The 23,109-nt window shown below is 45.0% G+C and overlaps 1 protein-coding gene across 1 annotated transcript in view; it reads left to right on the forward strand.

Annotated features, from left to right (window-relative positions):
• Nucleotides 1-1,664: 1,664 nt before the first annotated feature.
• Nucleotides 1,665-23,109, forward strand: part of OGT (O-linked N-acetylglucosamine (GlcNAc) transferase) — a 44,822-nt gene continuing 23,377 nt past the window's right edge. Inside the window, exons 1-4 of the mRNA XM_040405815.1 lie at nucleotides 1,665-1,779; nucleotides 19,867-20,047; nucleotides 20,344-20,587; nucleotides 21,535-21,603. Of these exons, the coding sequence (XP_040261749.1) occupies nucleotides 1,743-1,779; nucleotides 19,867-20,047; nucleotides 20,344-20,587; nucleotides 21,535-21,603 (531 nt within the window). The 5' untranslated portion in view covers nucleotides 1,665-1,742. The remainder of the gene's footprint in view (nucleotides 1,780-19,866; nucleotides 20,048-20,343; nucleotides 20,588-21,534; nucleotides 21,604-23,109) is intronic.

Here is a 23,109-nt window from a genome sequence, read left to right on the forward strand (position 1 = left end):
ATGACGGATCTCAATACCGGAAAATAGAAACGCTAGTGTGAAAATAGCCTTACCAAGCACAGCGCCGTACATTGTATAGCAGCAGTGCTTGGTATCGCGCTCAGCTCTATTCACTTCTATGGGGCTGAGCTGCGTCTAGGCCACGTGACTGATGAACATGTAACTACTTGGCCTAGGAAAAGTTGTGAGAAGGTCTCAACGCTCACAGGATCACCACTGCCTTTTCGAACAGCTGATCGGCGGAATCCCAGGTGTCGTACATCAACCAATCATATACTGATGATCTATTCTGAGGATAGGTCATCAGTATTAAAATATCGGAAAACCCCTTTAAATATACAGAGGTATCCCCAAGCACTGATACCTCTGACCTCCTCACTGTACATAGGCTGACTCCATAGAGCAGAGGGAAATGACAGGACCCCTAAGCCACAACTGAGACTGCAGAGAGCAGAAGTACTGGACTCCTAGGCAGCAAGGAAATGACAGGCTACAGTGCTGACTCCATACACAGCAGGGTGGGAGAGCATGGGACTCCTAAGCCAGGGCAGGGACTCCTAAGCCGGGGCAGGGATTCCTAAGCCGGGGCAGGGATTCCTAAGCCAGGGCAGGGACTCCTAAACCAGGACAGGGACTCCTAAGCCAGGACAGGGACTCCTAAGCCAGGACAGGGACTCCTAAGCCAGGGCAGGGACTCCTAAGCCAGGGCAGGGACTCCTAAATTAAGGCATAAAATCCTAAGCCAGGACAAGGACTCTTAAGCCAGGGCATGGACTCCTAAGCCAGGACAGGGACTCCTAAGTTAAGGCATGGAATCCTAAGCCAGGACAGGGACTCCTAAACCAGGGCAGGGACTCCTAAGAAGAGGGAAAGTACTCTCTAGAGAGCAGAAGGAAATGATAGCAGCACCTGCGAAGGACTGACCTCCCTTGGGCCCACCAGAGGAAATGATTGAGGCCCCATCGTCTGTGAATATTGTTTTATTAGGGGTCCATTATTATGAGCCTGGGCCTCCTGGAGGATCCGACCTCTGGTATTCTGGTGGGCCAGTCCAACGCTGAGCACCAGTAACCACCAGTTATAATAAAATACTGCCACTGGTGATTTACCATTTAGGTGCATAAAGTCCCCCACGTTGTGCAGAGTCAAAACCTCATCTTGCATTAACATCAGCACATCATGGCCGAGCAGCTGCAAGCCTCCATCTCCAAGCACAATGCCAATTGTGGGAAGGATGAATAGCTCTAGCATACAGGCTTGCATCAAACATATAATAACGGTGCTGCTCCAGTGACTTCGTCATCCACCTCACCCCACCATTCCCCGTCTTCTCTATAGCACGTCTTTTACAATTCCACCGAATTCCCGGTTCATAATAACAAGTTCCCACAACAAAAATGGCTGCGCAAGCTCCAAGGCGGCGCATGCGCAGCCTGCTCTGTTTGTCGCATTGCACTAGGCGGAAGGATACTTTGCGTTTTCTGTGCACAAATCACGAATAACCTTCACAAATCGCCCATTCATCGAATTAATGCCTTGTTCATTTTTGAAAACATTCGTTTTTACGAAACCGTTCTCTTAAGAAACCGTTCCTATCAGGCTAATTAAAGCGGGCGCGGAAGGAGACAGCGTTCTATTCCCCCCCCCCCCATCTGTAAGTAGATCCGGCGCTACAGCTAGGCGCCATTTCATCTTGCTGAGTGAGGCCGGAGCAGGGTTGAGCACGGACTCTCACCGACGACATGGCTGCATCAGTGGGGAGCGTTGCTGATAGTACAGGTAGGATGTGTGATGAGATTGCTGCTTTTATGTCGTGACATGGTGTCTGTCGAGGCGGCGGGCTGCGAGTCTCCCAGGGCGGGGTGTCCAGACAACAAAGCGGCGGGTGATACATTGTATGTGGCGGACACGCAGTCCCGCCGGCATAGCTACACTATATTGTATTCATCCGCGAGGCCGCACAGTCAGAGGGCCTATAGCAGTACCCCAGTCTAGTATTGGAGGGCATTACATGTGCCCAGGTGGCCTTTGTCACCCCTCGGGCCTCCAAGTATGGGCACCTACATGTAGAGGCATTGAATTGTCCCCAACCTCCCACAGTAAGCTCCTACACCGAGCTGAGAATGCAAAAACCCATCCGTGTGAACATGAACCAAGCCCAGATGTTACATTGGGACCTAATGAAATGCTTCCATTATTCAGAGCGTCTTTCCAGGTTAATGATGTGGGGCCGTCGGGGCAGACACGGGGTTAAAACGGGCCCATCCTATTTCTGCCTGAATTCAGATGATCCTGGGGGGAAGGCAGTTCCATCCTGAGCTAGGACGGCTTGTTTCTCTGCTTAAAGGGGTTGTCCCATCTCAGACAATGGGGGCATATCGCTAGGATATGCCCCCATTGTCCGATGGGTGTGGGTCCCGGACCCCCATAGCTCTGTGTGCTTTTATTGTGTAAAAAACCCGATTTGATACATATGCAAATTAACCTGAGATGAGTCAGGGATAGGACTCGGGTTAATCTGCATATGTATCAAATTGTTTTTTTTACACAATAAAAGCACACAGAGCTATGGGGACTGGGTATTGCGGATGTGCTAGCGGCCATCTAGCAACCCATGTCCTCAGCTCTATACACAAAATCCCGGTGACAGGTTCCCTTTAAAGTAAATGGGTCCGCGATTCGCTGCGGCTGCCCCATGGTCAGTGTTCGTGCATTTTGCGGTCCACAGCACGGCCACGGGGTGCACATGTTCGTGTGCAGGAGGCCTAAATGATAAAACTGTAGAAGAGGTTATAATGGAAAGCCTCTGAGCGGCGTGCCATAGCCCCCCCCCCCCCCCCCCCGGCATTATTATTCCTCGTTGTTACCATTCCCCTTTGTCACAGCAGTGTGTCCTTATGTACAGACCGACCCCCCCCAATAATGACACCCAGTTGTTTATAAGTTTCTATTGGAAATACCCGAGGAGCTATAGAACAGACGTGGTAAGAGGACCTGTCGCCACAAAATGCAATGTATGCTACAGCCGCAGGTTATAGAGCAGGAGGAGCTGAGCAGATTGATATACTTTTGTGGGACAAGATTCAGGAAATTTATAAATTTACAGCTCTGCTTTTTGTATCTTAAAGGGGTTCTGCATCTTTTTTAAACTGATCTATCCTCAGGATAGGTCATCAGTATCTGATCGGTGGGGGTCCGACACCCGGGACCCCCGCCGATCAGAAGGCAGCAGCGCTGCGACCTTCTCGCTGTTTACCGCAGACCCAGTGACGTCACGACTAGTATCAATGGCCTGGGCGGGGTTAAGCTCTGTTCACTTGAATGGAGCTAAGCCACGCCCAGGCCATTGATACTAGTCGTGACGTCACTGGGCCAGCGAGAAGGCTGCGGCACTACTGCGAGCACCATTACCTTCTCAAACAGCTGATTGGCGGTGGTCCCGGGTGTCGGACCCCCGCCGATCAGATGCTGATAATCTATCCAGAGGATCATCAGTTTAAAAAACTGCAGAACCCCTTTAAAGGGGTTGTATTAGACTGGAGGGACCTGTAAAGGGAAGATTACTTCCCGCTCCTCCAGCCCCGCGATGCTCCGCTGGGTCCATCCATGTGAATATCCAGTTTGACATTGCTGCAGTCAACCACTGGCCCGTCTCTGTACAGCATTGAAATGTATGGGCTTAGCGGAGGTGAAATTCGTTATAGCCGAAGTCTCGCAAGACTTTGAATAACTTCAGACTTCGATTATTCAAATTGAAAACGGTGAAACCCATACATTTCAATGCTGTACGGAGATGGGCCTTCCTACTGCATTCAAACAAAACGTCTTCGGATCTGTGATCCAAGGTGCACTTCGCTCCACACTAGGTAGGACAAATGGTCACATGACACAAGGGGATCCGGTCTCTGCTGCGGCCAGTGAGGGAGCCCAGCGGAGGAGCCAGTGCCGGAAAGCGGGGAACTCCTTCCCTTTACAGCTCTGGCCAAGTGTGAGGTTTTGCCAACACCACCCCCCAAACAGCAAAGCATGGCAAGTTTTACTGAATCTTTTCCCACAAATCGATATAATTCTGTTAAGAACGTGCCGCCTGCAGACTGCATTTTGTGGTGACAGGTCCTCTTTAAAGGGAACCTGTCACCATGATTTTGCGCATAGAGCTGGGGACATGGGCTGCTAGATGGCCGCTATCACATCTGCAGTACCCAGGTCCCATAGCTCTCTGCGCTTTTATTGTGTTAAAAAACCGTTTTGAGTGATATGCAAATTACCTGATATGAGTCCTGTAGCCGGAGAGGAGTCAAGCGGAAAGGAGCCCAGCACCGCCCCGCGTCCTCCGAATCTCCTCCTTGCCGGCTGACGTCACAGAGCTGGAGCGCTGAAATCTCGCGATGCGCGAGTTAGCGCATGCGTAGTTTGTTCCCTGTGCTGATGCCAGCACAGGGAATGAACATGATGCCGACACTGCGCATGCGCTAGCTCGCGCATCGCGAGATTTCGGCGCTCCAGATTTGAATCTCCAAATCGCGAGATTTGACGTCAGCCGGCAAGGAGGAGATTCGGAGGACGCGGGGCGGTGCTGGGCTCCTTTCCGCTTGACTCATCTCCGGCTACAAGACTCATATCAGGTAATTTGCATATCACTCAAAACGGTTTTTTAACACAATAAATGCGCAGAGAGCTATGGGACCTGGGTACTGCAGATGTGCTAGCGGCCATCTAGCAGCCCATGTCCCCAACTCTGTGCGCAAAATCATGGTGACAGGTTCGCTTTAAAGTGGTTACTAAAATGGACCTGTCAATTGAAGGTGACGGGTCCTCTAAGACAAATGGCATCATGCTTCATCTCAGATGCTGGTTTCAGGGCCTCTTGGGGAGAACATGATGTGATCCACAGCCCCAATAGAGAGCGGTGATTCATTTCCTTGTGCTTGAGATTTGTCTTCTCTGAGCTAATTATACACTGCTCAAAAAAATAAAGGGAACACAAAAATAACACATCCTAGATCTGAATTAAATATTCTTCTGAAATACTTTGTTCTTTACATAGTTGAATGTGCTGACAACAAAATCACACAAAAATAAAAAAATGGAAATCAAATCTTTTAACCCATGGAGGTCTGGATTTGGAGTCACACTCAAAATTAAAGTGGAAAAACACACTACAGGCTGATCCAACTTTGATGTAATGTCCCTAAAACAAGTCAAAATGAGGCTCAGTAGTGTGTGTGGCCTCCACGTGCCTGTATGACCTCCCTACAACGCCTGTGCATGCTCCTGATGAGGTGGCGGACGGTCTCCTGAGGGATCTCCAGGAGTTGGCAGATGCTTTAGTCCAGGACAGTCTGTGGATAGAGCGAGACATTATGTTCCAGATGTGCTCAATTGGATTCAGGTCTGGGGAACGGGCGGGCCAGTCCATAGCATCAATGCCTTCGTCTTGCAGGAACTGCTGACACACTCCAGACACATAAGGTCTAGCATTGTCTTGCATTAGGAGGAACCCAGGGGCAGCCGCACCAGCATATGGTCTCACAAGGGGTCTGAGAATCTCATCTCGGTACCTAATGGCAGTCAGGCTACCTCTGGCGAGCACATGGAGGGCTGTGCGGCCCTCCAAAGAAATGCCACCCCACACCATTACTGACCCAATGCCAAACCGTTCATGCTGGAGGATGTTGCAGGCAGCAGAACGTTCTTCACAGCGTCTCCAGACTCTGTCACGTCTGTCACATGTGCTCAGTGTGAACCTGCTTTCATCTGTGAAGAGCACAGGGCGCCAGTGGCAAATTTGCCAATCTTGGTGTTCTCTGGCAAATGCCAAACGTCCTGCACGGTGTTGGGCTGTAAGCACAACCCCCACCTGTGGACGTCGGGCCCTCATATCACCCTCATGGAGTCTGTTTCTGACCGTTTGAGCAGACACATGCACATTTGTGGCCTGCTGGAGGTCATTTTGCAGGGCTCTGGCAGTGCTCCTCCTGTTCCTCCTTGCACAAAGACAGTCCTCTAGACAGTAGGCCTGCTACTGCCCACCGCAGCAAGGGACGAAGCACACCAAAGCCAGCTGGTAGCGGTCCTGCTGCTGGGTTGTTGCCCTCCTACGGCCTCCTCCACGTCTTCTGATGTACTGGGCTGTCTCCTGGTAGCGCCTCCACGCTCTGGACACTACGCTGACAGACACAGAAAACCTTCTTGCCACAGCTCGCATTGATGTGCCATCCTGGATAAGCTGCACTACCTGAGCCACTTGTGTGGGTTGTAGACTCCGTCTCATGCTACCACTAGAGTGAAAGCACCGCCAGCATTCAAAAGTGACCAAAACATCAGCCAGGAAGCATAGGAACTGAGAAGTGGTCTGTGATCACCACCTGCAGAACCACTCCTTTATTGGGGGTGTCTTGCTAATTGCCTATAATTTCCACCTGTTGTCTATCCCATTTGCACAACAGCATGTGAAATTGATTGTCACTCAGTGTTGCTTCCTAAGTGGACAGTTTGATTTCACAGAAGTGTGATTGACTTGGAGTTACATTGTGTTGTTTAAGTGTTCCCTTTATTTTTTTGAGCAGTGTACGTTACAGGTTGAGCTAATTCCTAACTCATCCACTCGGAGGAAAGATTTGGAAGGCCCTGTTAACACCATGTTTTTGTACTGTCAGACATGGTCTTCCATAGGAAAAGCGTGCAGATGTTTATTGTAACTTGCGTATAGACTTTTATTCTGCAGAACGTTTAGCCTGTCGATATGACAGGTTGAGTCTGTATATGTGATATACACTGATCCGCCCTAGCCTGATAAGGCTACTTTCACATCTGCATTAGGTGCGGATCTGTCTGGTATCTGCACAGACGAATCCGTACCTATAATGCAAACGATTGTATCTGTTCAGAACGGATCAGTTTGCATTATGAAGAACAAAGTCAAAACGGATCCGCCCTGACTTGCATTGAAAGTCAATGGGGGACGAATCTGTTTTCAATTGCACCATATTGTCAGTGAAAACGGATCCGCTCCAATTGACTTACATTGTGAGTCAGGATGGATCCGTTTGGCTCTGCATCACCAGGCGGACACCAAAACGCTGCAAGCAGCGTTTTGGTGTCCGCCTCCAGACCGGAATGGAGCCAAACTGATGCATTCTGAACTGATCCTTATCCATTCAGAATGCTTTGGGGCTGAACTGATCCGTTTTGAACCATTTGTCAGAGCCCTGAAATGGATCTCACAAACGGAATTCAAAACGCCAGTGTGGAAGTAGCCTAACCTCCACAAGACCTCTGAATGTGTCCTGTGGTATCCGTCACCCAGACATTTGCAGTGAGGGAGGGTCTCCATGGATCAGACCTGTTGTTCCAGCACATCCCATAGATGCTCTATCAGATTGGAGTCTTGAGAATTTGTTGGCAAAGTCAATACATTAAGCTCTTTATCATGATCCTTAAAGGGGTTCTCTGGGAATTAAAAAAACTGAAAATACTTAATATTATTTTATAATATATTCACAAATACTTTTCATTACTTAGAATGGCTTGTTTGGTCTGGGGAGCAATCATTAGGAGAAATAAAATGGCCGCCATCCTATGAGTACACAGAGAACCTGTCCTAATCACACAGAAGGACAAGTTACTTCACCACACTGAGCCATAGTGCTGCCTTATCCTCCTCTCTGCTCTGCTTGTCAGGAATCCTGATCCTGAATACAGGTGAATCTCTGTGGGAATGGAGATGATGAGGAGACATGAGAGGAGGGTGAGGTGTGGATAATGAGCAGCAGCACTTGTTTACAGTCTCCATTACCACAGCCTGTCCTGTCCATCCTCTATGTACTTCATGTCTCCTCATGAACTAAATTCTCCAGAGATTCAGCTAATCCCTGACTAGCAGAGAGGAGGATGAGGCAGCTCTTTACCTCAGTGTTGTAAAGTAACTTGTCCTCCTGTGTGATCAGCACAGGTTTTGTGTGAACTAATAGGACAGCAGCCATTTTGTTTCCCCTGATTGCTCCCTAGACAAAACGAGCAGTTATAAGTAATGAAAGGTATTTGAGAATATATTTATGATTAAAGTAATATTTAAGTACCGGTATTTTCTTTTTCTCAATTCCCAGAGAACCCTTTAAACTATTCCTGAAGAGTTTCTGCGGTGTGGTAGGGTCCATTATCCTGCTGAGAGGCCACTGCCTTCAGGGAATGGCCTTGGTCCACAATGTTCAGATAGGTGGTACATGTCGACGTAACATCCACATAAATGCTGGGACCCTAGGCTTCCAAGCACCTGATTGTGCCGTCTTGTCTTCTACTGTAATCTGTTCCCCAGTCAGTGTCACGCAGGCAGTCCACATGAGGCAAACAAAATCTGATTGATCAGACCAGGCCTCCTCCCATTAATTCGTGGTCCAGTTCTGATTCTGATTTGCCCATTGTAGGCTTTGTGTGTGGGACGACAGGCGTCAAGACTAGCAATCTGTGGCTCTGCAGCCCCTTGTACTCAAGCTGTGATCTTCTGTGTTGAGACATTTCTACCGCAGCCAGCTTTTCCAGCAGTTTGTGCTGTAGTAGCTCTTCTGTGTGATGAGACCAGACAAGTAACCTGCGCTCCCAGCAAGTATCTGTGTGCCTTGGGCGCCCCACCACTTTGTCAGGTTACTGGTGGTTGTTCCTTGGACCATTTTTGGTAAGTACCAACCACTGCATATCTGGAAGACCCCACAAGATCTGCCATTTAAAAGATGCTTTCAGCCAGTCATATACCGTAGTCATCATAATTTGGTCCTTTCCCAAATCCTCTTTACGGAATTTGTCGTAGGCTAAGCATCTCAGTGCTGGAAATATACCCTAATCTGGTAAAACATTAAAGGGGATCCGGCTCCTGATATTGATGAACTGTCTTCAGGATAGGTCAATAGTACCTAATCAGTAAGGATCCCACACCCCACTCCCCCACCAGCTTCTGAATGGAGCAGTGAGCGCAGCTCTGGTCAATGTGTAGCGGCCGTGCCAGATTACTCTGCTCCCATTGAATGAAACCGATAGACTGGAGCAGCACCCTCCTACGACAGAAGATCCGATCAGATCCCATACTTGTAGTAATCAAAGTAGATCTACGGGTGCTGAAGGCTAAAGTTATTTTTTTTTGAGAACACTAAAATGTAATAAAAACTAAAACCTAGAGTGATACCATGTTAGCCTGAACAATCTGTGATGTTGTACTTTTGTGTTAAAAAAGAACAAAAGTATTATAGAGGAAACTTGCCTTTGGCTAACCCAAAAAAATTATCTCCGCTATATTTTATAATTTTTTTTATTGTCTTTTTAACTCAAAAGTATTTAATCACTTCCTGACCGCCCATAGGATATAAACGTCCTATGAGAGAAGGCAGGGACAGTTCCCAGATGTCCCTGCCTTCTAGATCGCTGTATACACAGCGGTCAGCGAGCGCTGTGTATACAGATCAAGAAGCGCTATGCGCTTCCTGTTCTGGCCCGGTGGTCATGTGACCGCCGGGGCCAAGTGGGTGCAGGAGCTGTCGGGTCTTCCACAGACCATAATCAGCCCTGCACTGAGGCTGTACAGTGCTGTATTATGCTGTACAGCCTCTCTGGAGGGTGTATTTTCCCTGTAACTGGGGCTACTATGTCAGCCCCAGTTACAGAAGAAATCATTATTTAAAAAAAAAAAAAGTTAATGTCCCCCAGAGGTCTTGTATGACCTTATGTGGGACGCTAAGTGTAAAATAAAAAAAAGGGGTTCGCATGTAAAAAAAAAATCCCCAATTAAGTAATTTAAAAAAATGTTTAAAATCGAAAAAAATAAGACATATTTGGTATTGCCCCATCCATGACGGCCGGTGTAATGTTATACTTCCCTACCCTCGTCACTTCCGGTCGCACCGGACATGACGTGAGGAGGTGTGCCGCGCAGGCGCACAATGACGGGGTAGGGAAATTTCACAGCAGAGTGCGCATGCGCCGGGAGCCTCGCCGGCGGATAGGGTAGGGAAGAATTATGGGCCAGTGCGCAGGCGCGGTGATCGGATGGATGTTCTCAGCTGGAGCTTCACTAGTGGTTAGGGTAGGGAAAAAGCACTGGCCCGTACGTCATTTTTCCCTAACCGCTGGTGATGCTCCCGGCGCATGCGCAATGTTGGCCGGTGTCCAGCTGAGAACATCCATCTGATCACCGCGCCTGCGCACTGGCCCATCATTTTTCCCTACCCGCCGGTGAGGCTCCCGGCGCATGCGCACTCTGCTGTGAAATTTCCCTACCCAGTCGTTGTGCGCATGCGCGGAACACCTCCTCACGTCTCGACCGGAAGTGACGAGGGTAGGAAAATATAACGTTACACCGGCTCTATAAATATATCACATTATCCACTCCGTCCGATAAACACCATAAAAAAAGCCATGTCACCTTACATCACAAAAAGTGCAACACCAAGTACAAAAAGGCGTATTTCCCACAAAATGGTACCAATAAAACCGCCATCTCATCCCACAAAAAATGAGCCCCTACATAAGAAAATTGCTAAAAAATAAATAAAAATGTAGCTCTCAGAACATTGAGACATTAAAACAGCATTTATTTTTGTTTTAAAAATGCTATTGTGTTAAAGTGAAATAAATAAAAAGTATACATATTAGGTATCGCCGCATCCGTAACAACCAGCTCTTTAAAAATATCACATGACCTAACGCCTCACGTGAACACCGTAATAAAAGTAAAATAAAAAGTGGCAAAAAGGAAATTTTTTGTCACCTAACATCACATAAAGTGCAACACTAAGCGATCAAAAAGGCGTATGCCCCCCCCCCCAAAATAGTACCAGTCAATCCGTCACATGATGCAACAAAAAATGAGACCCTAAGGCCTCTTTCACACGGGCGTCATGTTTTAGGGCCGGATCAGATGCGAGTGTGTCGCGGGAAAATGCACGATTTTTCCGCGCGAGTGCAAAACATTTTAACAGAAGTTTGGGATCGGTGTTGTGTAGATTGTATTATTTTCCCTTATAACATGGTTATAAGGGAAAATAATAGCTTTCTTAAAGGGTTTCTATCACTTCGTATGACATAATTAGCTCTCAGACACTAGCGATCCGCTAGTGTCTGCTCTGGCCAACCATCCTAATATAACTGTTTATTGGGCAGCCGTTTTGCTAAAAAAAAATTTTTTATAAATATGCTAATGAGCCTCTAGGTGCTATGTGGGCATCATTAGCACCTAGAGGCTCCGTCTACCTTCATACACAGCCACCGCCCAGCGCGTCCCTCCAGCCCGCCCATCTCCTGCTGAATGCGATCCTCCGTGTGACGCAACGGACGAATTCTCGCGCATGCGCCGTGCGCGGCTGTATTCGGCGCATGCGCAGTGAATGTCTGACGCTTCCCTGCTCAGACATCTCCACTGTGCCTGCGCCGATGACGTCATAGTGCTCCAAGGAACAGGCGCAGTGGAGATGTCTGAGCAGGGAAGCGGTCAGACATTCACTGCGCATGGGCCGAATACAGCCGCGCACGGCGCATGCGCGAGAATTCGTCCGCTGCGTCACACGGAGGATCGCATTCAGCAGGAGATGGGCGGGCTGGAGGGACGCGCTGGGCGGTGGCTGTGTATGAAGGTAGACGGAGCCTCTAGGTGCTAATGATGCCCACATAGCACCTAGAGGCTCATTAGCATATTTATAAAATTTTTTTTTTTTAGCAAAACGGCTGCCCAATAAACAGTTATATTAGGATGGTTGGCCAGAGCAGACACTAGCGGATCGCTAGTGTCTGAGAGCTAATTATGGCATACGAAGTGATAGAAACCCTTTAATACAGAATGCATAGTACAATAGGGCTGGAGGGATTAAAAAATAATTTAACTCGCCTTAATCCACTTGTTCGCGCAGCCGGCATCTCTTCTGTCTTATTTCTTCAGGAGCTGGGTGAAGGACCTGTGGTGATGTCACTGCGCTCATCACATGATCCATCACCATTGTGATGGATCATGTCACGGACCATGTGATGAGCGCAGTGACGTCACCACAGGTCCTTTTCATACTGCACAGCAAAGATGAAGACAGAAGAGATGCTGGCTGCGCGAACAAGTGGATTAAGGTGAGTTAAATTATATATTTTTTTTAACCCCTCCAGCCCTATTGTACTATGCATTCTGTATTAAGAATGCTATTATTTTCCCTTATAACCATGTTATAAGGAAAAATAATAATGATCGGGTCTCCATCCCGATTGTCTCCTAGCAACCGTGCGTGAAAATTGCACCGCATCTGCACTTGCTTGCGGATGCTTGCGATTTTCACGCAGCCCCTTTCACTTCTATGGGGCCTGTGTTGCCTCCAAAACGCACAAAATAGAGCATGCTGCGATTTTTTTTTCACGCAACGCACAAGTGATGGGTGAAAATCACCGCTCATGTGCATAGCCCCATAGAAATGAATGGGTCGGGATTCAGTGCGGGTGCAATGCGTTCACCTTACGCATTGCACCTGGGCGTAAAACTCGCCCGTGTGAAAGGGGCCTTACTAAGACAATCGGTCAAAAACTAAAAAAAACTATGGCTCTCAGACTATGGAGACACTAAAACATAATTTTTTTTTGTTTAAAAAAATTCTGTTGTGTAAAACTTAAGAAAAAGTAGACATATTAGGTATTGCCACGTCTGTAACTATCTTCTCTATAAAAATGTCAAATGACTTAACCCCTCAGGTGAACACTGTAAAAATAAATAAAAAATGCTAAAACAACCAATTTTTGGTCACCTTGCACCATAAAGTGTAATAATTAATGATCAGAAAATCATATGTACCCCAAAATTGTACCAATAAAAACATCAACTCTTCCTGCAAAAAACGAGCCCCTGCACAAGATGATTGGCAAAAAAATAAAAAACATATGGGGCCAGATTTATCATTATTCTGACAGCTCACTCCACTTTCACATATGGCTAAAGTCAGTTTTAGCCAAGTCAGATTTATGATCGGCCCTTTAAGACTGTGATAAATGTGGTTTGACGGTAGCAGTTTATTTGTCAGTAAGCAGCTTTACAAAAGTCGCACATCTTTACGAAAAAGTCGCACGTTTTTATGAAAAAGTCGCATGTTCTATTAAAAAGTCTCATAAGATAAGCATGGTCCTCACTGGAGTGAAATTGGGACTTTTTTGCGACTTTTTTGCGACTTTTTTAAATAGTCCCAATAGTAAATCTGTCTAGAGATTCATTTACATAAGAAAACACGCCCACTTTCAGAAAACTGGCGAGCATAGTGCAGAGCAGAAAAAAGTCGCAAATTTGTGCGCAGTTTTAGCGTTTGGGACTTTTTTGGGACTTTTTCACTCCATTATTCTGACCTGAGCTAATGATAAATCTGGCCCATGGTGTTCATAAAATGAAGACACAAACATAATTTATTTTTCAAGAATGCTTTCTTATGTACAACTGAAGCAAAGTAGACATATTTGATATCATTGTGTCCGTAACAACCCACTCTTTAAAAAAAGCACATGATCTACCCTGTCAGATGAATGTTGTAAAAAAATAGTGCATTTTTTTGTTACCTTGCCTCACAAAAAATGTAATATAGAGCAACTAAAAATCATATGTACCCCAAAATAGTACCAATAAAACTGCCACCTTATTCCCTAGTTTCCAAAATGGGGTCACTTTTTGGGAGTTTCTACTGTAAGGGAGCATCAGGGGGGCTTTAAATGGGACATGGCATCTAAAAACCAGTTCAGCAAAATCTGCCTTCCAAAAACCATACAGCACTCCTTTCCTTCTGCACCCTGCCTTGTGCTTTTACATCAGTTTACAACCACATGTGGGGTGTTTCTGTAAACCGCAGAATCAGGGTAATAAATATTGAGTTTAGTTTTGTCCATTTAAAGAAAAAGAAAAAAATTAAAATGGAAAATCTGCCAAAAAAGTTAACTTTTGAAATTTCATCTCCATTTCCCTTTAATTTTTGTGGAACACCTAAAGGGTTAACAAAGTTTTTAAAATCCGTTTTGAGTAACTTAAGTGACTTCAGACCTGAACTGGTCCTTAGGCTACTTTCACACTGACGTTTTGGTTTTCTGTTAGTGAGATCTGTTCAGGGCTCTCACAAGCGGTCCAAAACTGATCAGTTTTGCCCTAAAGCATTCTGAATGGAAAAGGACCCGCTCAGAATGCCTCCGTTTGCCTCCGTTCAGTCTCCATTCCGCTCTGGAGGCGGACACCAAAACGCTGCCAAACGGATCCGTTGTGACACACAGTGTAAGTCAATAGGGACGGATCTGTTTTCTCTGGCACAATAGAAACCGGATCCGTCTTGTCAATATTAAAGATAATACAAATGGATCCGCTCTGAACGGATCCGTCTGTGCAGATCCATGACGCATCCGCACCAAACGCGAGTGTGAAAGTAGCCTTAAAAAGTGGGTTTTGGAAATTTTCTTCAATTTTTTTCTTGAATTGCTTCTAAAATTCTAAGCCTCCTAATGTCTTTAAAAAAAAGGGCATTTACAAAATGATGCCAACATAAAGTAGGCATATGGGGAATGTTAAGTAATAAATATTTTGAGGTATCACTTTCTGTTGTAAAAGCAGAGAAATTCAAATTTAGAAAACAGTGAATTTTTACAATTTTTTTAACTTTTAGATTTTTTTTTTTATAAATAAAAGTAAAACACTGACTCAAATTTACCATTAACATGAAGTATTTGTCACGAGAAAATGATCCCAGAATGGCTTGGATAAGTAAAATCGTTCCAAAGTTACCACATAAAGTGACGCATGTCAGATTTGCAAAATGAGGCCTGGTCAGGAAGGGGGTAAATGGCCCGGTCTGGAAGTGGTTAACCTCAAGTAGACTACAGTTTCAAAGGTTGCATATGGTACACAGAATTTATACATAAAACGAATAAAAACATATAAACCTGCAAAAAATAATTTATTATAAACAAAATGTGTCAAAAAAAGATGATAAAATGTAATGGTCATTTCATTCAGCCCATCCGCCCCCCTCTGCGATTTACAGTCTAGTTTCATTCTCAGTTAATGGTTGGAATGTGTTCTTCACGTTATTAGGGATCCAGTTGATAATAGTAAGGTATGAAGGCAATGTCAGGACACACCGACAGTATTTTGATTTATTAATATTAATCTGAAGCGCATAGTTTATATGGTATGACCCACGTATTGAAATCTGCATTCTAACGTATCTCACGAAAGAGTAAATGCAATTGAAATAACTTTTATCTAAAAGTGTTTGGATACTGTAGAAACAGGAGGCACTGCCATGTGATTTAATATCGCCCCATAGACATTGGATATGGTCACAGCGGAAATTACCAACATTTACGGTATTTGGATTGACTTTGGAATTACGCACAGAAGGGAGAGCACCTGTAAGAGGAATTGACAAACTAAGGCTACTTTCACACTAGCGTTAGAAGAATCCGGCAGGCAGTTCCATTGCCTGCTGGATCTGGAAAGTCGTATGCAAAGAGATATCATTTGTTTCCGGATGCGGATCCGTCTCTTCTGGAACACCTGGTGCCAGATCTGGCAAGTGTTCCGGAGAAAATACTGCAGCTCGGCCAATTACTGTAAAAGGGACTGACCTGAAGACATCCTGATGCATCCTGAACGTATTGCTCTCCATTCCGAATGCATTGGGACAATACTGAAGCGTTTTATTTCCGGTATTGAGCCCCTGTGACGGTACTTAATACCGGAAAACTTTATTGCTAGTGTGAAAGTACCCTAACAGTAAATATAAGGGGTATTTTATCACTACCTTCAAGGGGGCTTAAATGGAGATCAGGAATATCCTACTTAATCCTACATTAAAAATGGCTACTCCCAAACAATGTGCAAATTATCTATAGAAATTAGAAAAATATGCCAGTGTGTCTCGACACTTCCATCAATATAAGTGACCCATCGTTTCTACGCCTTCCCATTATTAGGCTACCTGCACACCTTGCGGATTATGCATGGAGAGTAATACAGTACCAGAAAAGTGTATGAGATTGGACAAATTTCAAGTATACTTAGCTTTTTTCTTCCACCTGCTACAATGTCTACGGCGAGCGCTTGTTACAGCTAATCGCTGGGTGTACAGGGAGTTAGACCCCAGCCCATCTGATATTGATGACCTATTCTGAGGATAGGTCATAAATATCCAAAAACCAGAAAACTCCTATAAAGGGTTGTTTACATCACACCAAACATGAGTGCTGTCTTGCACTAGTACCACTTTGAAGAAGTACCTGAGCTTGGCGTCATCGGGACCTCCTAGCACTGGCCAAGTCACGGAGTCATTGCTACAACCCCGCCTGGCCAAATATTTGTTGAGGTGTTTGTCACCAGCTTTTGTTGACAGCTTTTTGCTTTCATGTGAAAAGATGTTCGACCACATGACTCCTCTTTGGAAATTAGTTATTACATAAAGATGGACGTGTTATGATACGTTATTCCCTGATTTTTTTCGTCGCATGAAAATAAACATTTTATTTAATATTTAAAGGACCTTTTCACTCTTTAGATATCCAGATAGGTCATCGATATCAGATTGTTGGGGCTCCAACACCTGGCACCTCTACTGATAAGCTATCTTTGGCAGGTGCAGGAACCAAAACAGTGGACATAGCCAGAAACCAAAGGCTCCCTCCGCTGTTTAGTGGGCATGCTGAAGCTCAGGTCCCAATTAATTGGCTTAAAGGAGTTGTCCACTTTTGTAATATTGATGAACTATCCTCAGGGTAGGTAATCAATATCAAATTGGCGTGGGCCCAACAGCCGGCACCCCTGCTGATCATCTGTTTGAAGAGAACACAGCACTCATATGAGCACTGCTTTCTCTTCTCTATTTGCCTTCCTGCCGTCAACATCACAGCAGAGAGCAGGTGTAATTACAACTCCGCAATCCCCATTCACTTCAGTGGGACAGCTCCATCCTATTCAGTTGAAGCCCTTTAAATACCTTTTTCTAATGACTGCAGACAGAGGCCCCTGTGCTAACCAGTTGTCTTACATCCAGACACAGGACAGTGAGGAAGGAATGGGGCATGACTGATCCCCTGGGGGACACACACAGGAGATTCCTTTTAGATATGTATTCTTTTACATGCAAATTCACATAACCAGTGTATCAATGGTCAATCAGATAAAGATGATGGGTAACCCCAGAATGGTCAACAGTATGAATATAGTGGGTGACCTGTGATACTTAAAGGGTAACTGTCATGTTTTCATCAAAAAATCCATTTTAGCATATGTTACTGCTGCAGCATTATGCATAAAGTGATCTTTACTTTCTTCACATACCACTATTTTCTTTGAGTTTTCCCCTCAGTTACGGCTGTTTAAACATTTACAATATGGGGACCTTCTCAAGATGGCTCCTCCGCCAGTTCTCAGAGGCCAAAACTGATTTCCCTCACTTCCCATACACTTGCTGTAGCCAGCAGCTCCCTGCCAGCCAATCGGATTGGATTACTGAGACACGCCTCCTCACTCTGAGGCCTAATGCAGGCGTGCAGTGTGAAGGACCGCCCCTCCGTCTTCTGTTTACATTAAGTTGGGAGACAGACAAGCCCTAATAACGGTCTTTTAAGGGAGCAGTGGAAAGGGACAGAGGACATTAATGAAAGCTGTTATTATAAGGTAATTACAGATCTTTTGCCAATCATTGACAGGCTAACTTAGGTATACATGCCTAGCTCTAATAAAGTAGCAAAAAAAAAGTTACACTTTAACTTTTAATACGAAGAAGGGTCCTACTACTTTGTCGATTTGTGGTCCCTTTTGGGGGTCCCTTATGTCTAGATGCTGGGTCTCTGACCTTATTCGTCCATGCTTGGCCTGAGCTAATCTTTACACTCGGGGAGCAGAGCGCTCACCCCGACAAGGGTGACCCCACTGAGCTGACCCTTACATCTAACTAGAGGTCCCTGCTTGCCCCTGTTGAACTTTTGACTGCCCAGCTTCGTCAGGGGACTGTAAAAGACAGCCTCAGCATTGGTCAGCAGCTGAGGCTGAAAAAGTAATGCCCTACATCAATGACAGTGTTGACATGGTGTGGGCTGGGAAGTGAAGCGTATGGCTGCCATACAGTCCCCTGATTTGGCTTTATACGCCAAGGAAACGTGTCGGGACATAATTTACTTAGTTACTGGGGCCCGCTGCTATTACCCTGACGAAGCTGGGCAGTCACAAGTTCAACAGGGGCAAGCAGTGACCCCTAGTTAGATGTAAGGGATGGCTCAGTGGGGTTGCTCTTGTCAGGGTGAGCGCTTTGCTCCCTGAGCGTAAAGATTAGCTCAGGCCAAGCATGGACGAATAGGGTCCGAGACCCAGCATCCAGCCTTAAGGGACCACGAATCCACAAAGTGGTAGGACTGTTCTTATTTCCATGCACGGAGAATCATGCGTCACTTTTTGTACTGTTGTTTGGGCTGTTTATTTTCTAATGATGTATTAAAAGTTAAGTATTACAGCCACTATATTCATACTGTTGTATATTTTTTTATATCAAAGAAAGGAGATTAGAGGACCTTTCATGGGTCCAGACTTTATAAACTAAGTATCAGGTTATGTAGGGCATACAACGGGGATCTAATGGTGCATTATATTTATTCTGGGTGCCGCTCCATTCGCCCACTGTGGTACCAGTTAAATTCTCCCGCCCTGTATACTAATTTTAGCGTCGGCACAGGGAGAAGGCGAGCTTTTCTCCCTGGCTGTGACGATCTCCGCTCTGATTGGACAGCGCTACAGCCAGGGAGAAGGAGACGCCCATTGAGAAACCCTGGCGTCTCCTCCTCCCTGTGCCGATGCTAAAATTAGCATACAGGGCGGGAGAATTTAACGGGTGCCACAGCGGGCGAATGGAGCGGCGCCCAGAAAAAATAGTAAGCGCTATTAGATCCCTGTTGTATGCCCTACATACCCTGATACTTAGTTTATAAAGTCTGGACCCATGAAAGGTCCTCTAAGAGGTGTAATATTTTTTCCAATTTTGTGCTCTTATGTTTGGTATTCTTTTAAAATTGTTAATGTTGATTTGTACTGTAACGGGCCTTGTTACTTCTGGTAGGTGATACTTTCCCATGGTGTTATTTGGATTGAACTGTAAAAACATTTTACCTTATGTCTGTCCTAGAGCCATGGTAAAAGGAAATGTTGTTTGTGTGTCCCCCTCCCCCCTCAGCATTTTCACTCTGTGCGTCTTCTTTCTTTTTATTATATTTCATTCACTTTGCGCCTTTAGTTCCTTGACACTATACTTGTGCCTGCTACAGTAACCACAGCTAAAGCTGATGCATATTATTATTTAGGTGGAAAGCACCATTACTTTCATGGCGCTGTACATAATAGAAATAGTACTGCCCGCATACAATACGGCATATTGGTGGATAAAAATGATGCTGGGGTGGACCATTTACTGTAGACTTTAGGAGTCACTTGGATATTTTTGTAGCCAAACCTTTTCTTGATCCCAGTAATCCCATACAGCGCAAAAAAAAAAAAAAAAACTAGTTCCGACCCTGGAATAGATGGAAAGGCGTACCATGCTGGCTTTGTAATCTGTAACGACGTAGGTCTTCATGGACGATATAAACACAATAAGGTAGAACTTTTTAATCAAACCTATTTGCACAGTTGCTCCTTTAAATAGATGCACAGACAATAAAAAGCGTGTACTTGTGCACATAACCGTACAGTAGTTCCGTGTATGTGTTTCCAGGGCACTGATGACTTTTAGTTAAAACCTAGGCTTCATTTTACTTGCTTTGCATCACTTTTTAGTTTGTCATTTTTTTTTTTTCCATTCTCTAATTTTTCCTTTCCCCCCCGAATGTTTGGTGATTCTCTAGAACCAACGAAACGTATGCTTTCCTTCCAAGGGTTAGCGGAGTTGGCTCATCGTGAATATCAGGCCGGGGACTTCGAAGCCGCTGAAAGACATTGCATGCAGCTTTGGAGACAAGAGCCTGATAACACCGGTGTTTTACTACTTCTCTCTTCCATTCACTTTCAGTGTCGTAGACTAGACAGGTCAGTATTTCCTCGCTTGCTCTGTATACATGTAGTTCGGGTTGCTGAATGTGAACTTCTGTTGGGCTCATGACATGGCGGTGGCAGAGGTCAGACCTCGGCATCAGTGAATGTGTGTAGGACTGCTTGCATCCTGACCAACCTGTATGACTGAACTATGTTGAAGTTTCTTAAGATGTCTTTAGATTCCAGTGTCTGGGAAGAATAGAAGCTGTAGTAGACGGCGACCACTGAAATAGGGTGTTTTTGTATTTACGGGTGTAATTCGGTACTGAGCTTTGACTTGTGTTTTGTAGGTCCGCACATTTTAGTACACTGGCAATTAAGCAGAATCCACTACTTGCTGAAGCCTATTCCAACCTGGGAAATGTCTATAAAGAAAGAGGACAGCTGCAGGAGGCCATTGAGCATTATCGGCATGCACTACGTCTGAAACCGGACTTCATCGATGGATATATCAATCTCGCTGCTGCTCTTGTGGCAGCTGGGGACATGGAGGGAGCAGTGCAGGCCTATGTGTCAGCTCTTCAGTACAATCCTGTAAGTGACGGACTACCATACACATGCTATAGCTCCAGATTACTGCAACTTCCTTCTTACTCCGTTTGCCTGGAGCCTTAACTTTCTTTTTTCCCCATTCACATAGCTGTATGAGGACTTCTAGTGGGAAGCTGGAAAACAAATTCTAGATGGGGTGGAATTGGAACAAAAAAAAAAACAATTCCACCTTAATTTTTTTTTAATAACCTTTTTATAGTTACATTTACAGAACTAAGTAAGGACTTTTTTTTTTGTGGGGTGATCTGTAGTTTTTATTAACACCATTTTGGAGTGTGTTTTTTTGATCACTTTTTATTCATTTTTTTTAGGGAGATAAAGGAAGGAAAAAGTGGCAAATTGGCCATTTAGATTTTTTTCTTTTTTTAAATATTAAGTCTGGCTGTGCAAATCTTTATTTTTGTTATGGGGAAGGGGAGTTATTTAAGGCTACTTTCACACTAGCGGCAGGACTGATCCGACAGGCTGTTCACCTTGTCGGATCCGTCCTGCCGCTATTTCACCGGACCACCCCTCCGTCCCTATTGACTATAATAGGGAAGGCGGCGTAGCTCAGGTGTGAAAGTACCCTAAAATATTTTGAAAAACACATACCTTGATTTACCTTATTATTTGATGACTTGTCCCATAGACTGCAGTGAATTACCATTGCAGCCTATGGGACATTCAATATGTTCATATGGAGCCCTGCCACCTGCAGGCCTCCATAGTAACTACTGCTGTGTGAAATAGCAGAAACCTGTCGGCCATCTTAAAAGTCCCGACCAGCGATAGAGCTGGTCAGAAGGTTGGCTGTCTGACTCTTCCGAGCACTGTACTGGCCTTCTGATTTGATTAAATTCTACATTTTAGATAATTTCTTGCTGATGATCATTTAGTCCTTGATTATATACTTCACTGCTCATTGATATATATTTTTTTCCTGCTAGGATTTGTACTGTGTGCGCAGTGACCTGGGTAATCTACTTAAAGCCCTAGGTCGCTTAGAAGAAGCTAAGGTACGTTTCCGGTTTCCTGGCGCTAAACTATTCTATTGCAGCATCAATGCACTGATTCATCAGTTCTGCCACAGTTTAGCTTCATACAGTGTTTACTGCGGTGTGTTAATAGAATGAGGCTGTAAATTAAGAAGCGTGACCCAAGGAGTGTAGTGGAATGTGCAGCACCTCCAAATTCTGAGCAGCTGTCCAGCTGTTTGGTAAACCTGTGGAGGTTTCCAATATGCAAAGGTACTTCCGAATTCTTAAATTGTCAGCCATTCACAATTGGCCTCAGTCCCCTAGGTCATCTCAGCTGATGAACTTAGAGGCACTGCAAACCCCAACCAAAAATCCCACTTTTTTTTTAAACTCTTCTGTTCCCGCAGTACATGTTTCTTCTTTATGGAAGAAAGGCTGTTAGAAAAATAAAACCAATCTGTCACGGAATACTTTACCACCGTAATAGGATGGCTCATTTAAGAAGGATTGAGGCTGGTTTGTATTAAGAGAATGGATTGATGGAAAGAAAACAATGTTATATGAAGGTGGCTTCTAGCAGTTCAAGGAAAAACATAACCAAAATTTTATTTAATACATTTTACAGCTTTGCACTCGGTTGTGAACTGTGATTGTGGATTCCTTAAGTCTCGTTACAAGCCACCTTGTGCGTCTTGCGCAGCTAGGGAACGGAGTTGGGAGAAACGCGAGGTCGAGTGAATATCCTCTGTTACTCCAAACCCCGCGCGCATGCAATCGCATGAAGTGCTAATGACGTGTAGCTGTCCATTTGTCATGAGACCTTAAAGTTAGTGAATTGTATTAACCGTGAGATCGCCAAGACTGATCTAGTTATCTTTCATCTAAGCTATGAAATTAGTGAAATACGTAAACTTGAATAATTTTTTGACATTTTGTGGTTCTCAGCCATCAATTGGCTAGCTAACACATTGCACTTCACAGCCGCTTTAGCGTCACTGGCAATAGGAGCAAACCGCGCCCGCTCAGGATGCTGATCTCTTTATTTCAGACTTCTGGAGGCACCTAGTGTGAATTAAAGCAAATAAATATTTCAATCAAATGACTTTCTTTGTAATCAGTGCATTTTGAATATCAAACCAGCTGTTTCCTCATGAGAAACCCGAAATTTATAATCTGCCTTTGAGAGCCTTTCTTCCAGCCATGCACTTTGCCACCACCCCTAAACCTCCTGCATGATAAACATGAAAGCAAGCTTTGTCCTTGTCTAAATCATAGAGCATATCCAAAAAGCATTTCACTTGCTTTGTTGAGATCTTTTTACTAATGATATTGTTTTATTTTCTCTCTTGTTTTTGGTTTTTACCACTGATATTGTATTTAGAAGGTTTCAGGTGGGTGAAAACTGCTATTCCATGCGTAAGGTGCCTCGCTGAAGGGAGCTCGAGGCCTGGATCTAGGCAGACATGCACCTCCTCCTCTTCCAGCAAGGAACGCACCGAAAAGTCACATGAGAAATATGGTAACGGGTTTGTAACTGCCACAACA

This window comes from Bufo bufo, chromosome 8, assembly GCF_905171765.1.
Source record: "Bufo bufo chromosome 8, aBufBuf1.1, whole genome shotgun sequence".
Taxonomy (NCBI): Eukaryota; Metazoa; Chordata; class Amphibia; order Anura; family Bufonidae; genus Bufo; species Bufo bufo.